General features: G+C 39.2%; 1 protein-coding gene across 50 annotated transcripts in view; it reads left to right on the top strand.

Moving 5' to 3' along the window:
- Positions 1-16,085, top strand: part of camk2b1 (calcium/calmodulin-dependent protein kinase (CaM kinase) II beta 1) — a 70,801-nt gene that overhangs the window by 11,832 nt on the left and 42,884 nt on the right. For 49 of the 50 annotated variants that reach the window (XM_047819081.1, XM_047819080.1, XM_047819082.1 and 46 more), the window contains exons 2-5: positions 4,158-4,252; positions 11,813-11,872; positions 12,176-12,230; positions 13,207-13,272. In XM_047819081.1, the coding sequence (XP_047675037.1) occupies positions 4,158-4,252; positions 11,813-11,872; positions 12,176-12,230; positions 13,207-13,272 (276 nt within the window). Of the gene's footprint in view, positions 1-4,157; positions 4,253-11,812; positions 11,873-12,175; positions 12,231-13,206; positions 13,273-16,085 lie in introns of those variants that run through there. The other variant, XM_047819103.1, reaches the window with a different exon arrangement.

The raw sequence follows: 16,085 nt of genomic DNA, 5'->3' as shown, positions 1-16,085 counted from the left end.
CATAATCGTACCATAATCTTGCCTATAATTGAGAAAAAAACGATCTGTACAACATATTACATGACTGTTTTTAATTAAGTAATTAAGCTATAAACTAAAGCCCAGCGAAAGACACTTCTTCTACTCCGCTTTGTATTTGGACATTACATTGATGAGAAACAGCACTATCAAATTAATATCAGTATAATACAAATTAGAAAAAGTTTTTTGAAATATCAAAACACTTTTTTTCACCTTCAGTTACAAGTTTCTCGTCTTTCAGTTTAGCTGATGCCTCAGTCTTGTGTGCCGGAGTGGTGCTGGGGGTTCACTCTGTGTCGCGCTCCTGTTTTGGTTTTTTTGTTTATTACTTCACACTTCCCCTTACCATAGTGATATAAATCTGCTGAGGAAAAGTGGCTTTTGAGATTAGAACATTAGAGATATTGGCAATATCCATGTAGGAAAATATCTATCAGTAAACATTTTTCTGTCCTATGAGATTTATTTATGGTGAGAATTATAATTCCACAGTGCAGATGAATTCTCAAAATCTCATTCGTTTTGTCGATTAATTTGCTTTAACAGCAGTTCTGACGGTAGCTGGTAGGCAAGTCATAGGTTTATTACAGTTTACACTCAGATTTGTTTGACAGGTCACAAACACATATTACAAACACATGTACTCTGTTAGCGATGCTTTCTCTCAGACATTTAACATTTCTGGAAGGAGTCTCAAATATCAGGAGCTGTATAACTTTGCTTAGTGAGGGCAGTGTTATAAAGCTGTTATAAACATTAGTAATTAAGTCCTGCACAGATATTTTGTACTTTTAAAAGCCAATTATTTTGAAACTCATGTAAGCATCTGCTTAGGATGTTTTTTTAAGCAATACAGGATTGTTTAAGCAAGAATTGTGATGTGTTCAAAAGGAGAGAATTTAATTTGATTCTTAGTAATGACACCAGCTTCATTCGTGTAGTAAGAGTTTTCCTGTTAAAGGTCTCAAATCTTGAAGTCAAGTCAAGTCAAGAAGCTTTTATTGTCATTTCAACCATATATAGTTGTTGCAGTTCACAGTGAAATGAGACAACGTTTCTCCAGGATCAAGGTGCTACATAAAATTAAAGACAGAGATAAGGACTTAGTAAGTTAATCCTAGACACATAAAGTGCAACTGTGTGACCTGGTGTAAACAGTGCAGGACAAGACAAACAAGACAGACAAGACAGTGCAGTACAAGACAACAAGACAGTGCAGGACAAAAAATTACAAGACAATACAAAAAAGAAGTAAGACCATGTTTTTAAATTGAGTCCTGTGGGTCCTGTCTGTTTTTTATTTATCATGTAATTAATTATCTTAATTATCTAATAGTCAATATGTCTAAAAACACTGCAAGCTATAAAATGGCATAATATTTTTAGTAGAATATTCATCCTGGGATTATGTAGACTTCAGGCTTTATTTATTTGCATGTGAAAGCAATAAATCTGGAGAAAACAGTGTGGTGAGTAAATGAATGACGCATTGAGGTGGCAGTGTGAAACGAAGCAAAGGGATTCAGGCCGACGTGTGTGTAGTAGAAATGCTAGGCTTCCTATTTAAGTCCAGGTGAATTACAGATACGCATCGAACATGGTGCGAGCGCACACCTTAATAAATCAGTTTGTGTGAGTGTGCGTGTTTGTTTATGCAGAAAAGCTGTTCTGATAAACTCCCAGTTGTGACGCAAGTAGGAGCAGGTCACTAAATGCCGATGTACGACTCGAGATACCGTGAGATGCTGTGAGATCTGTGAGGGAGTGTGAACACACTTCAGTCCATGGTGTGTTTGTTAAGGTTGCATGAAAAAAAAAGCGATAAATACCTCAATGACGATTAGATCCGTCGTTGTCGTTGCATAAGAAATAATTTTTCCTGTCGTCTGCTAACACAGTTTACTTTTACCAAAAATTAATGCCAGTCATTTCAATTTCCCACCTTCCCACACGTCCCACACCACATGCCTGTTGTCATAGTAACCTGGGTCATTTTGATCACTCAGTTTTTTTTTTTCACCCCAATTTCAAAAGCTGCACCCAAGTATAAAACTTGATTTATAAATCTCTGGATATCTGCTCTTGCTTATACATCATGACTTGCTTCTGGCTTGTACATGAGGATGTGCTGAACAATTTAGGTAGGTTCATTTATCTATATCGCCATCAGTCACTAGATTTGTGTAAGTTTGGTGAAGCTGCTCTCGCTTCTCTGATGTAACAGCAAGGTGCAGTTAACTAGTGTTAAAAGTTGTGATCATTGTGAAGTCATGTTTTTTTTTACTAATAGTCTTACTAACCTAACCATAATCTGCTTTACTGGTAATCTACTAGTTAGCTTGGGATGACCGGAGAGCATTAATAGTTAATAGTGGAGGTTTGATACTTTGACTTTTCCTACAGTGGAAACATTGTGTGTGTGCGTGTGTGTGTGCGTATGTATATATGTATGTATGTATGTGTATATATACATACACACGCACGCACACACACAATATATTTAATAATTTATTTATTTATTTATTTATTTTCATTTATTTATTTTTTTAAGCATTTCACTTAAAATCTACAGAAAATATGTAGTGAAAAAGTTATACAAAGCCTCAATGTCTTTTATTAATTAAGCTAAATTCTTTCAAACATAATAAAAAATGAAGTATAAATATAGAAAATATGTAATATGTTTTATACATAAAATCATAGCTTACACAAATCTGCAGATTTTTAATTTATTTATGTATTTACAAAGCACTTACATTGCACATATAGGCCTAAAGTATTAGGTAATGTAATGTAATACAAACAGATATACAGTTAGTGCTCTTTATACATAAATATTTCCAGATCTAAAAAAATGTATTTGCATTTCATTCCTTTGCTTGTTGTTAGAGGATCAGATTGAATTCATTTGTTTTTCTCTGATATCTAAGCCACCTTTTTTTTTGTTGCTGCTATCAGATCGTTATCGATCCTGTGTGTCAGCCCAGTGCCGTCTCTAATAAATATAAGAAGACGCTATGAATATTTCATGAGAGTGTATAGGGTTTTATGGTCTTAAGCTCAGTACACTGAGCATTAAATAAAGAGCTATTAAATAGTGTTTGTGTGTGGTTTTGTGTATCCCTGTGATGGACTGCTATCACAGACAGACAGACAGACAGACAGACAACTAGTCAGAGATAGATAGATAGATAGATAGATAGACAGACAACTAGACAGACAGATATATAGATAGATAGATAGACAACTAGACAGATAGATATAGATAGACAGATAGATAGCTAGACAGACAACTAGTCAGACAGACAGACAGACAAACAACTAGTCAGATAGATAGACAGACAACTAGACAGACAACTAGATAGATAGATAGATAGATAGATAGATAGATAGATAGATAGATAGATAGATAGATAGATAGATAGATAGATAGATAGATATTCTCTTCTCAGATCAGTTTTGCATTTTTCTGTAACAGGAATGTCTGACAATTTGCTTAATAGTAAAATTACAATATTCTTTTTCAGCCTATAAACTTTTATTGTGTTGTGTTATGCCATTTTCCTTTTCATGCCGGCTTTGCACTTGTGAATGTGTGTGTGTAAAACGAGTGTGTGTGTGTTTAAAAATGGTATCTAAATTTGTTCTAAATGTAGAATATGCTGCCTCTGCTCATGTCATCACTTGGGATTTTATATTTTTTATTTTAAGCCCAAAATCTATGTATTCTGTGTCCAGACATTTATATTTTGTTAATGCCACACACACACACACACACACACACACACACACACACACACACACACACACACACACACACACACACACACACACACAGAGAAATGAGAGAAGACAAATAAAACTGCCTCATGCTAAACAAACCACATAAATATTTTCCACAATAAGAAATGCCTTATTTATCTAATAAGACAAAATCAAATAATAACACCGATAGCGTTTACGGTAAAGAATGTTCCATATGAATAACATTTGTGTTTGATGATCCAGTGTCTCTCAAACATAAGCATTCATTGTGTCAAGGGCTCACAAAAAAATCCTAAGGAGCCACATCAGCACTTGAACTCGATGTGATATTTGAATTTGTTCTCAAGTCTGTTTTCTGTTTCTCTCCTCAGGGGAGCGTTTTCAGTGGTGAGGCGATGCGTGAAGCTGTGCACAGGCCAAGAGTACGCTGCCAAAATCATCAACACCAAAAAACTATCAGCCAGAGGTGAGGACGTGGCTTTCCGTACTCCATTCCTGAATAAAACATTGTCAATGATTACTCACCAAATTAAAATGAAGGTTTCTTATTTGCACAATCAGTGTAACAATAATGAGGTGCTGTGCCATAAGTTAGTGTGTCAGACACACATACACACAAACACACACACACTACAGCATGAACGTGCATATTGAAACGCTCTTCACCCAAAATCTGCTCGATTCCTTTATCCCGTTAGACTGGCATAATAACCACAGACATTTGGATACTGAAACAAGACAGGCTTTTTTTTATGACTATTGAATATTGCTGTCATGCTTTTCTTAAGCAGATCATGTTGCCTATGTCCTAGTAAACATTTCTCGATCCTACGCAAATTCAACTGGTTGTTCTTTTTATTTATCGGACTATCATTTGTTTTCGAAACCCTTTTACAGTTTAATAAAACCCGTTTCTAGATATTTTACTTATTTCAAGCTGAAGATGATCTTATTTTCTCTATCCAAGCATTTGTTTCTAAATAAAAAGAAAGAAACAGAAATAAAGCATTCTGCTAACTGAATGAGACAATTTTTAAGTTTGAAATGCTAAAATGTGTCTAGAAATACGTTTCCTGGTCGTATAATAATCTGATGAAATTGATTAGTTCACTTGCTAAAATATTATTTTGACACATTGCTCACTCACACGATGCAGTTTAAAGATAGTTTAAATGTGCTGTGAAACAGTTGAGCTATTGAACTAGTTTTTTCTCCGGAGGTCAGTCTGAAGCTTCTGAAGCTTTTTATATGTGAGACCCAGAAGCTTGCTGTAACAGACTCACTCTGGATTTAAGATTTGGGAACAACTTGTATGATTGAGAAACTCCAGATTATACACCTTCATCTCATTTGCAGCAATGCTATTTGGGCAAACACATGACTACTCTTTGTAGTTCTGCTCAACCGAGGTAAACTTCTACCAGTTGACAGATTTCTTTCAGTGTCCTGTGTCTACCGGCATGTTGTCCACTGTTGGCCACCAGTCGCGCGTATTTCCACAGTAAGAGCTATTGCCAAGGCCGAATTCCATGGTGGTGAGACAGACTCCAGCCTGCACCTGCTCCACGGCGAGCAGTTATCTGATGGCATCCTGCACGAGAAGAGTGTAGCTATGTCACCCTGCCTGTATACTGCATCGGGCAGCTGCTTGGCCAGGTGTTGCTGAGCATTTTACAGCCTACGTTGGTCATTGTGGCAAGTATTTCACTCCCAAGACTTTGCTATGCAGCAAGTAGCTGATTTGGAAAACTGGTAGAGAACATGATCATGGGCTGGTGTCATGTAGTGAGGGTGGGGTGGAGAGAATGCACGAGATAATTTTACAGTTGTTATGCCAATTCCAGGATTGTACAGAGCCACCGAGGTGACACAGGCTGGGTTTTTAATTACACATTAACCATGAATTTATATTTCCCGGTCATAAGAACACATATTTACCCTGAGGCCTCAAAATATTGAATTGTGTAACCTAATCCCAGGACTTAATATATTGTTTGATATTTAAAACTTGGCCCGTAGTTAATTATTAGGTGGGAACGTGTGAAAATTGAGAATTCAACACCAGTGACTCCGGCATGTCTTTATGCAACAGCGATGAAGTATAATATTACTCATCCCCATGCTTAGGTTTCTGTACTGCGGTAGTGTGTTGTGTTGATTTCTCTTACACTCATTTGTGTTTACCTTTATTTTGAGCATTGCAATCAGTATCTTGCATCATATTCTGGAAAAAAAAAAAAAAGTTAAAAGGGCAAATGCAAAAATCAAATCATATAATACTAATAGAACTTAAATTGATATGTGAAATAAAGAGGAAAAGTGCGGGTGACTTTTAGGCAGCTAGAACAGTTATGACCTAGAATAAATGATGCTGCATTAATAGAGGTATTACAGAGATCCATCTTTTTCAACGTTTTGGCCTCTGAAGCCATAGCGCATATGTAATTTGTTGCATTTCATCCAGCTCCCACACTTTTTGTACCCAGACGCTGTATAATGGAGTTTTCAACCATCTACAGTAAACGCGGTGCACTAAACGGCAGCCGCTTGTAGGATTTGTAGCAAAAAATATTTTCTGTATAAAAACTCAAAACCTTCCGGATATCTGCTCACACATACGGATCTCTCACTCATTTTAAAATACACAAATATCAGGAAATGAATCTTGAGTAATATAGTCCATGACCACAAGAAGCATCGCACATGGCTTCAGTATACACTGTACATTTGTGTCCACACTGTACTGTAGGTAAGGAATAAAACAAGAAGATGGTCCACTAAGGGCTGATCCTGTGTAGACCAACAGGAAGCATAGATACTGTGACTGCCTTAAATTACCACAATTAACTTTTTTGTTTGTTAAAGAACAACATTTCCCTCTTTTTAACCACTTGGGAGTTCATGGGACGGATAACCGCTATAAACAGGCGTTCCCTTCCCAACCTTAAAAAAAAACCCCACATCCTTTCACGCTTCATTGCCAAGAGAAAGAGCAAAAAAGATTCCTTGCTTCTAAAGACTTTGCTGTAGAGGAAAACAGAAAGCTCAATGGTATCACACCACTTTATGCTTTTCATTCTTAATTAACAATATATTTTAATCCATTAATCATTAGCATCTGATTATGTGGAGCATCTGCCCTGCAAGTCCCTGTGAACGAGCTGTTACTATAGAAACAATAACACATTAAAACAAGCACATTTAATACAAACCTTCCACTTTAATGACAGCTGTAACTACCGCCCGCACTGCTCTAGGAAATCAATACAGATTGGTGAATGATGTGGTATGAGAAAAAATAACAACCATGTCTCTTTAGAGGCTTTGTAGAATTTCTAAGTGTGCAGCTAACACAGATACCATCAATTTTGTTCATATGTTCTGTTAATGATCATGAGAACTGGGTCAGTTTGATGGCATTTGATGGCAGATTTTTGCTTCTTGAGCGTACATATCATCATTGTGACTGCAGTGACATTTTGTACAGTATTGAGGTATTGAAGCAAACCTTATATAACATGATATGGAATATAAAAATCCCCCCGAAAAAAGGGGCATAAGTAGTAAGTTTAGGCAGAAATAAACAGTGACTAACATGAACAGTGGTTCATTAGAAAATAAAGGTGGAAGGACAGAAATTTGAGAGAGATCAAATCAAACACATGCATACGTTCGAAGCAGACAGAACTGTGAAACTAAAGGAATGAAGATCGTGTCAAAAGCAGCATTGCGATGCCAGGAAAGGGTTTAAAACCAAACAACAAGAGGTGAGTGATTGCGAGTGATTGTGCGAGTGAGAGATTGAAGCAGTGTAGGAGAGCTGTGACTGTGAAGGCAGCCATGGCACTTGGCAGCTGTGTGTGCGTGTGTGTGTGTGTGTATGTGTGTGTGAATGAGCACGTGAAAGCATAGCTACATGCCTGGAGCACGGGACACTCATCTGACCCAGGCAGCCATAGAGAGACAGTCATGGCCTGAGCAACATGCACATATACTTACTTACAACGTGTGTCATAAATCAAAAGAAGAATCCAGTAGTAACCACAAACCAGCCGGATTATATTCCAGTTATTCCAGTTGTTATCAGGTCAAAATCTCATTAGAAAGTAACTCTCTTCATTCAGATCTCTGTCTTAGTTTAGATTTACTTACTCACTATGGTCTGCTTTATACGCCTTAACTTTTTTCACTTCTATATGGCTGTTCATATTCAAAGAGCCACGGGTTTCACTACTTTTTGCCCCAAGGTTGGACCTGTTTGTGTCATTGTGAGTTTCTTTTCTGTGCACCACAGTTGTACTTATTTGTTACTATAGAGTCCTCTGATCTGTTTCATCAGCAAGGTGTTTCACATCGCAGAACATCTGTGTGAAAATCTCTGGAGACTTGCAAGACATTCAAACAAGCACCGTGCTATGAAATCACCTTTTTTGCCCATTCTGATGTTTGCTGTGAAAGACCATTGAAGGTCTGTCACATAATTGTCTGGATAATTGCATGGATGCAGAGGGTACACGTGTTCCTAATAAAGTGGATAGCGAGTGTATATCCGGAATTGTGAAAATGTCATGATGTAATATGTCTGTGATTTCCTGTGCATGTTTGTTTGTTTGAGCAGACTTTAAAAAACTGAGATGAGCATTGATTTAAATGACTGTGATATTGCTACAAGTCTGTGAGGAAATAACAAGGGATACGGAGGCTGCGTCTTCCAAACATGGAGCTCGAGTTTGGAAAGAGATAAATGTCAGCGCAGCAAATGTCACTGTAAATACGCTGTCGTCGTCAGCGACCGTAATTATCACGAGTCATGTTTTCATTCTCTCCGACAATGCCAGAACGAATAAGAGCAATAGTTGAATGTCATCGCATGTCCTTGTCCTGTTGACTGAAACCAGAACGTTTTTTTTTCTGCTGCTTCCACAGTGTGCCGCAAACTTCAGCAAATATTACAAAAAAGGTGTTTTGACAAACCCAGCACTTCTTTTTGCCTTTATTATCTCACGGTTTCGAACTGCTCCTGCGAATATTGCTGAGCTTTCCTTTACATTTTCTGTTCTACAGTACTGTTTCCCTCTCCACCACTGAGAAGTGCTTATTAAATACGAGAGAACTCACAAAACTACCTAACCTGCTTTACCAAGGGTAAACTTAATGGGGCATTAGTGCACTTTAGATAAAATCATGTTCGAAAACTAAAACTACTCCTTGGAAAAGCTTTCCGTGTGTTGTCATGTACAGCTGTAAATGTAAGCAAGCACACAGCTAGTGTGGATGTGCCGGAGTGCAGTGGAAGGTGACCTGGATTTTTCAGCAACTCACACGACGCATCAGTTCTGCACTGGTGTCCCATTTAGGATCCTGTATGGTTTAGTTGTTCTCAGAGAAATAAGTGGCACATTAAGATTTATTTCACAATAGCTACCAAAATGTTTCTCTGCACTTGGATCCTGTGTGTCTGCAAATTAAGTAGAAGTCCTTGACTGACTATAACCACTTTTATTAGGTATTCCCCTCACTTTAACTGGATGACCTTCAACAAAGTCAGATTTGTTAATAATGCAGTTTCCTGAGCTTTAGTTTGTCTGAATGCCTTCTGCACATACGTCCGGGTGACAAATTAAAGGAAAAAAGGGGACGTAACTCTGCATTTCGGACTTCCGACAAAGTGGGTTCTTCCAGGATAACCTCACCCACATCCACAGGCAACAAAGCACTATTCGGAAGGGTCTAGATTTACATGGGGTCGTTAGAGTTAGAATTTTTTTTTGCCGACGTCTGTCATTTCATGTATGGATTCGGACGGGACTAACATCTCTGTGTTTATTACGGAGGTAGGAGTGTCTGTGTTTAACATGTGGGCGTTGCACAAGACCACATGGCCAGGATGCGTGGATTGCGTATGGTCATATTTGATAAAATATGATAAAATGTATTTTGAAATTAAGTAAATTTACATTTAAGCACTTTTAAAATGTAAACATCCTAACTTGTTAAGTGTTTAAAAATGTTATACACGTTATAATAATATTACAAATAATAAAAAAAAAAAAAATGTAAAAAATGTTTAACATCATATAATTTTATATAGAACTTCTTATAAACCCACTGGAATAAATACGTTTTTATATAATTTTCACGTTAAGTAATTGACTATAGAAATGAAAAACTGATACCTAAAACTGATATTACAGTAGCCAGTCTTAACAATGGCAGACAGACATGGCAGATTCGGACGGGATTAAAATCACAAAGTACGTCTGTGAAACTGAAATCTCTCTAACGACCCCTGTAAATCTAGTCCCGTCCGAATAGTGAATTTAAAACGTACTTCGTTTTCACACTCATTAAACCGTTCAGTCACCTGATCTCAACCCAGCTGAACACCTGTAAGAGATTAGGCAACTCCATCAACACCATCATCACCTAACCAGCAGCTAATGGAATAAATTTTAGAAAAGATATTTTATAATGTGGTACATTGAAACAGACAGCTGGTGATGGCCTGACACCTTCCTAAGACACTATGTTTGTTTTTTTTTCTGTAATTCGCCCCATCTGTGTGCAAGCCGTGTTTGGTTAGAGACACAAAGGTGGTGTAGTGCTGATTTTCATGCAGCAGCCATGGCATTTCTTTGTATCTACACCCAGTGATTACATTACTTATGCTCTTTATTCTCTCCCTTCATCCGCTCGGGGATTTATCTCTTTCTTTTCCCTGTCTTTCTTTTTCATTTTTTGTTCTTTCTTCCCTGCCCTTTCATTCTACCTTTCATCCCTCCTTTTTCCTCCTCCCTTCTTACTCACGTGTTCTCATGTCTTATTTACCTTGCTGCTTCAATACCAGAGCTTCTCTGTGGACCTTTAACCCTTACTGTACCATCCTGCTTTCACTGTGTCTATGTCCAGGCTAAAGATATTGCCCTATATTTTCATCGTGATTCCCGATTCAGATTTGTGCCGTTAAATCCGTCCAAAATAAGGACACTTCGACGACAGATGTGCTTTTGAATTGAGGTGCAAATGTGGTTTCCTTCTAGAGCACTATTTATATACCACTGTTTTAGCACACATTACTATTTATAGTTTGAAAGCATCAGAAATATAACGTTTTGGCTTACATAAGCCTCACATATGCATGCAGAGCATACTGAATGGTCTCAGCTCTCTGTTATGCTGTGCAACGCTAACACAGGCTGATGATGCAGACTATAGGAAGCATTGAAGATCTGGGCAATGAAGCACAAGCCACATGTCACACTGCTGCCTTCAGCTGGACTGCTGACATGCGGTGATGTCATCCAGTGTCATCACTCTGCAGGGAGGGAGCTGAAGTGTCTGTGGTCAGTTTCCGAAGCAGAGCTGGCCGGCTCTAGAAAAAATAGGGATTATTAAGGATCTAGGCTACTTACACCCACACACACACACACACACAACTCACACACGTCATGAGAAAAAGCTGTAATGATTTCTGCGTGACTGCCGTAACACAATACTTACTAATGGCTTAGTGTTTCTCTAAATCATTTACATTCTCTCTGGGTCTGAGTGGCGATAACGAGACTAAACGTTAATCACCTCGGCTATTAGATCGGTATTTACAAATCAGCCCGCAGAGGCCGAAATCATCCGCACGTCTTCACATAGACTTAAAATGAGAGAAGTGAAGACAACTGGGTTGTGTCTCATGACCTTTTCTTTCCTGCAGTGTTAATACATTCATTCTCCTTCAGACACACAAAGCCCCGTCATTGTGCTGTCTTCCCCCCTGTCATCCTCTCACACCGCTCTCGGGCTTTATAAAGACCTATGAATATTATTATCACAGTGATTACTGTGGCTGTCTTGTACGCTCTATAAAACAGCAACAGAATATGCACACAATATGCAGTACCGCAAATTTATTGTATTACTAACCAGGTTTTGGCAGTAATTTTGCCTACAGGGTTTATAACTTCATTCATCTCCGTTTTTTTATTGCTGTGTCTGTCTTGCTGATGTTTTCCCACATTCATCTTTTCTGCAGATCATCAGAAGCTTGAACGAGAGGCTCGAATCTGTCGATTGCTCAAGCATCCGAACATCGGTGAGGGGAAAAAAAGCACTCGTTCTTTTCTGTCCTCTTCCTCTGAAACCTGATATTAGCCGAGTTTATAATGCTGAATGAAACGTAGACAGAATTGCACCGGTACGGTTTAATCCACGATGCATCTGTGATTATTTAATATCTGACTTTGTCCTTCTCTTATTAAGGACAAACCTATAATGCCTGAATGTGTTTATTAATAACCGTCAGGTTAGGCATCCGATAACGTAATAAAATGTCTTATTCAGGCTAAAGTTGCATGAAATGTGCCATTTTGTAATGAAAACCTGTCTCCTGTTGTAGTCCGACTTCATGACAGCATATCAGAGGAAGGCTTCCACTACTTGCTGTTTGACCTGTAAGTATATTTGTTCAGCTCATCTTTTTATTGCTATCATAGTGACCTGTGAGTCACAGTTTTTCCATGCAATAAAGTTCCTTTGCGGTTCCTTTGTTACCGGCCTTTGTTCACTTTATTCCACCCTGGAAAATGACTGACCTTTTTTTTTCCCTAAAGGGCAACTCACAAGGAGGTATATTGTAGCACAGTGGGTGGGGTCAGTTGTCATTTTGCCTGACGGGAAGTTCTTTAGAAATCTTAAAGCTGTAACTTGAGGTTTTCCAACACAGGGAAATCTTTACAGTTATCCAGTAATACGAGCAGCTATGCTTTATATTACACTACCATATGTTACTGTAATATTTACTGATAACAGGAACAAACTTCTTTTTTTCATGGATGTTCCACAGTTTTAAATATAGTTGTAAAAACTAGGAAATCCTTCTTCAATAAATAAAAAATTGTTAGCATGGGCAAATCGTTGCGGTATAAGAAACGCCTTGCGTCACGTCTCACCGCTTTGCTATTGATTATTTTCTTTCTAACAGCGCATGTACGTTTTTTTAATAGATTGCCTGACTGATAGACAACAGCCTCATGAAGTTTGACATATCTCTGTACTGTCATCGAAGAAGCTTATTTAAAATTCCATGCTCTGTGTTTCCTCATATTGTACCAGTTTGGCCCATTTTCCTTATCGATCCCTGAAGCATGATTTCACCCTTTTTGTTAACATCTTACATGATGTGGAAGGAAGATGCAGAATGCGCCGGAACGTGGTGTTAAAGACGACGAGACTCCCTTAGAATTGTCATAGCGAGTTTCTGTTTCCATGGAAATGATGCTGAGCTGGTGCGTGGGTGCGTGGGTGCGTGGGTGCGTGGGTGCGTGGGTGCGTGTGTGTGTGTGTGTGTGTGTGTGTGTGTGTGTGTTGGGATGCAGGAAGCATGTGTGAGTGAGCGTGGTGCTAACCAACACTCTTTTTGCTCTGCAGGGTGACAGGGGGAGAGCTGTTTGAAGACATTGTTGCCAGAGAGTACTATAGCGAGGCTGATGCCAGGTACGCAAAGCTGTCCTGTGCTTCTCTCACTCTTTCTGTCTCTCTGTCTTTCCTCAGCTCCTGCTGTTGTGATGCCTCTCTTCCTTCGTCTCTCTCTCTCTCTCTCTCTCTCTCTCTTTCCTATTGTTTTCCCCTTGTTTTCTCTCCTTCATTGTTCACCATGTTGGTCTCCATTCTACTACTTTACCCACATTTAGGCATGTGCCTACACAGCCTTCCTACATAATCTAAAACACAATCACCGTCTAAAACACACACACACACACACACACACACACACACACACACACACACACACACACACACACACACACACACACACGTAAACAAAAGGAGGATATACACTGAATAAATGTTTAGTATGACTTGGCCAATCTAACTCAGGATACTCTTCATGGTGTAGATGTTTCTGCACGCTTTACTTGAGAGACGGTGTCAGAATCATGGACTGGACCTCGTATTGCTGGTTTCTGTATTGCTTTTCATTTCTCTCTCTCTCTACCATTCTTACTCTATCATCTCTTCCAAGCTTTCTCTTTTTTTCTCACTCGCCCCATTTCCACCAACACTGTGTCAGCGCTTGCTCAGGATCCAGAGAAGCTGTTTTTCCACTAGTTTAAAAGCTGAACCAGCGTACGATCAGATGTAGACGGATTAAAATAAGATTTCCCCATGCATCGAAAGATTACTAGCCCAAACTCCCTACATAGTGCATACTTTTTTCTGATTCGCAGACACAGGTGACAAACTGCCTGCACTTTTACTAGTCAGATAAATTTGCACGAACGAAAGATTTGTCATAGATCTTTGCCGATTACTACATTTAGTCACCTGACAGTTAAACGGTACAAAATATTGAGAGAAAATAAAGACACCAACAACCTGCAGACTTTTTGTCTAGCTCACACTTAAAAATAAATAAATACATACATTTATGGCATTTGGCAGACACCTTTATACAACCGAGCAATTGAGGGTTAAGGGCCTTGCTCAGGGACCCAGCAGTAGGACCTGTGATTCGAACTCACAACCTTCTGATCAGTAGTCCAAAGCCTTAACCACTAAGCTAAAAATCAAAGCTTTATATGTGGACAATAACACTATGGCTAAGCTTTCCTGTGACTGCATACTTGTTTTTCCAGATTTTGGATGCTTTATCAAAAGAAATCTGGCTTTTGGGGCTCTTATGGAGCACAACAGAAAATCCTTTAAAAGGCTTCCTCCGACCTGTCAATCACGGTGACACCAGCCAGTCTTGGGCCTCGGTGAGCTTGGTAAAAGAGGGTGATTAATGCTGTTCTTCAAGTGTGTTATGCTGCCCTGTGATGTAGAGTTTGGCTGGCTTTGTGTGTCTTAGAGTTCGCTTTCACACTCCCAAGCTGGTAGCTGTAATGTGGTAGAGGAGATTAAGCTAGTGGATAAGAATTAGCAATCGTGTGGAAATGTGGCTTTTTTGTGTGGCAGACTCTGGTCAAGATTAGACACTGGATCTGAAACCAGCATTGGCACTATGTCAGTGGAAACGGGCTCACTTTCATTCTTTCACCCATATAATTTTCTGTATACACACACACACACACACACACACACACACACACACACACACACACACACACACGTCAAAATGTACTACATAACAGCCCTTTCCAGGACATGAGTGAGAGTGTCTTTTGATAACCTTCATATCGGTGTGTGTGAGTGTGTGTATGTATGTGTGTGTGCACTTGTGAGTGTCTATAGCTGGTTCGTTATGAAATAACTAGAAACTGCTGGAGGTTGTACATACAGGTGATTGGAGCGTCTGGAATAACTTAATCACATAGCGTTCTCCGTGCCTTATGATAATGCGTGTCACGCAGCAGCGTTCCACTGATCACGTAACCTGAGCCTTTACTGTCTTTAGGCAGCGTGCACACACAAAGTAGTGTTTGAATCAAACCCTTTTACGCACGGCAGGTGGAAACAACAATTACACTTAGATTCAATTTGAATGCAGCGAGAAAATGAGTCAGTACTGATTTCCTATGCATGCTGTGTATTACGGTTAGAACGCAGCATATTTTGGCATGCAAGGCACAAAAGCAGAGCCGGGGAACAGCCGAAGTGTAGCAGGAATACAGCTTGTTCTGGGTATACAAAAGGGTTCATCACATTTCCAATTTCTCTCTCTCTGTTTCCATCGTTTAGAGTTGCCCTTTATAGTTTTTGAATAGGGAAAAACTAAAAAAAAACTAAAAGTAGCAAATGACCATAAAGTCTGAAAGCACTCTAAATAACAGGGAATCTAATATATTTAAAAAGCAGATATTTGAGATGCTTAAACACTTGTTTGAGTATTATTATTTATTCTAGTAATCACAAGATCGCTGTTGAATTGTGATTCCGGTTGCAGCACACACTTGTGAGCAGTCGCACCAACAAGACCTGTCATTACAATTCGCCATGCAGTTTAGATTCAAAACGGATTTTTCCTCGATGCCTCGACAATCCGACATGCTTCTTGTCACAGGTCATCGGTGTGTCTGTGTGTTGAGCTACAGCCGCAGGGTCAATACTTTGCTTTGGGGGAAGTCGTGGCCTAATGATTAGAGAGTCTGACTCCTAACCCTAAGGTTGTGGGTTCGAGTCTCGGACCGGCCACGACTGAGGTGCCCTTGAGCAAGGCACTGAACCCCCCAACTGCTCCCGGGCGCCGCAGCATAAATGGCTGCCCGCTGCTCCGGGTGTGTTTTCACGGTGTGTGAGTGTTCACTGCTGTGTGTGTGCACTTTGGATGGGTTAAACGGAGAGAACAAATTCTGAGACATACCTAG

The sequence above is a fragment of the Tachysurus fulvidraco genome, chromosome 9 (assembly GCF_022655615.1).
Source record: "Tachysurus fulvidraco isolate hzauxx_2018 chromosome 9, HZAU_PFXX_2.0, whole genome shotgun sequence".
NCBI lineage: Eukaryota > Metazoa > Chordata > Actinopteri > Siluriformes > Bagridae > Tachysurus > Tachysurus fulvidraco.
Note: the sequence above shows the minus strand (reverse complement) of the source record. Positions and strands in the feature narration are given on the sequence as shown.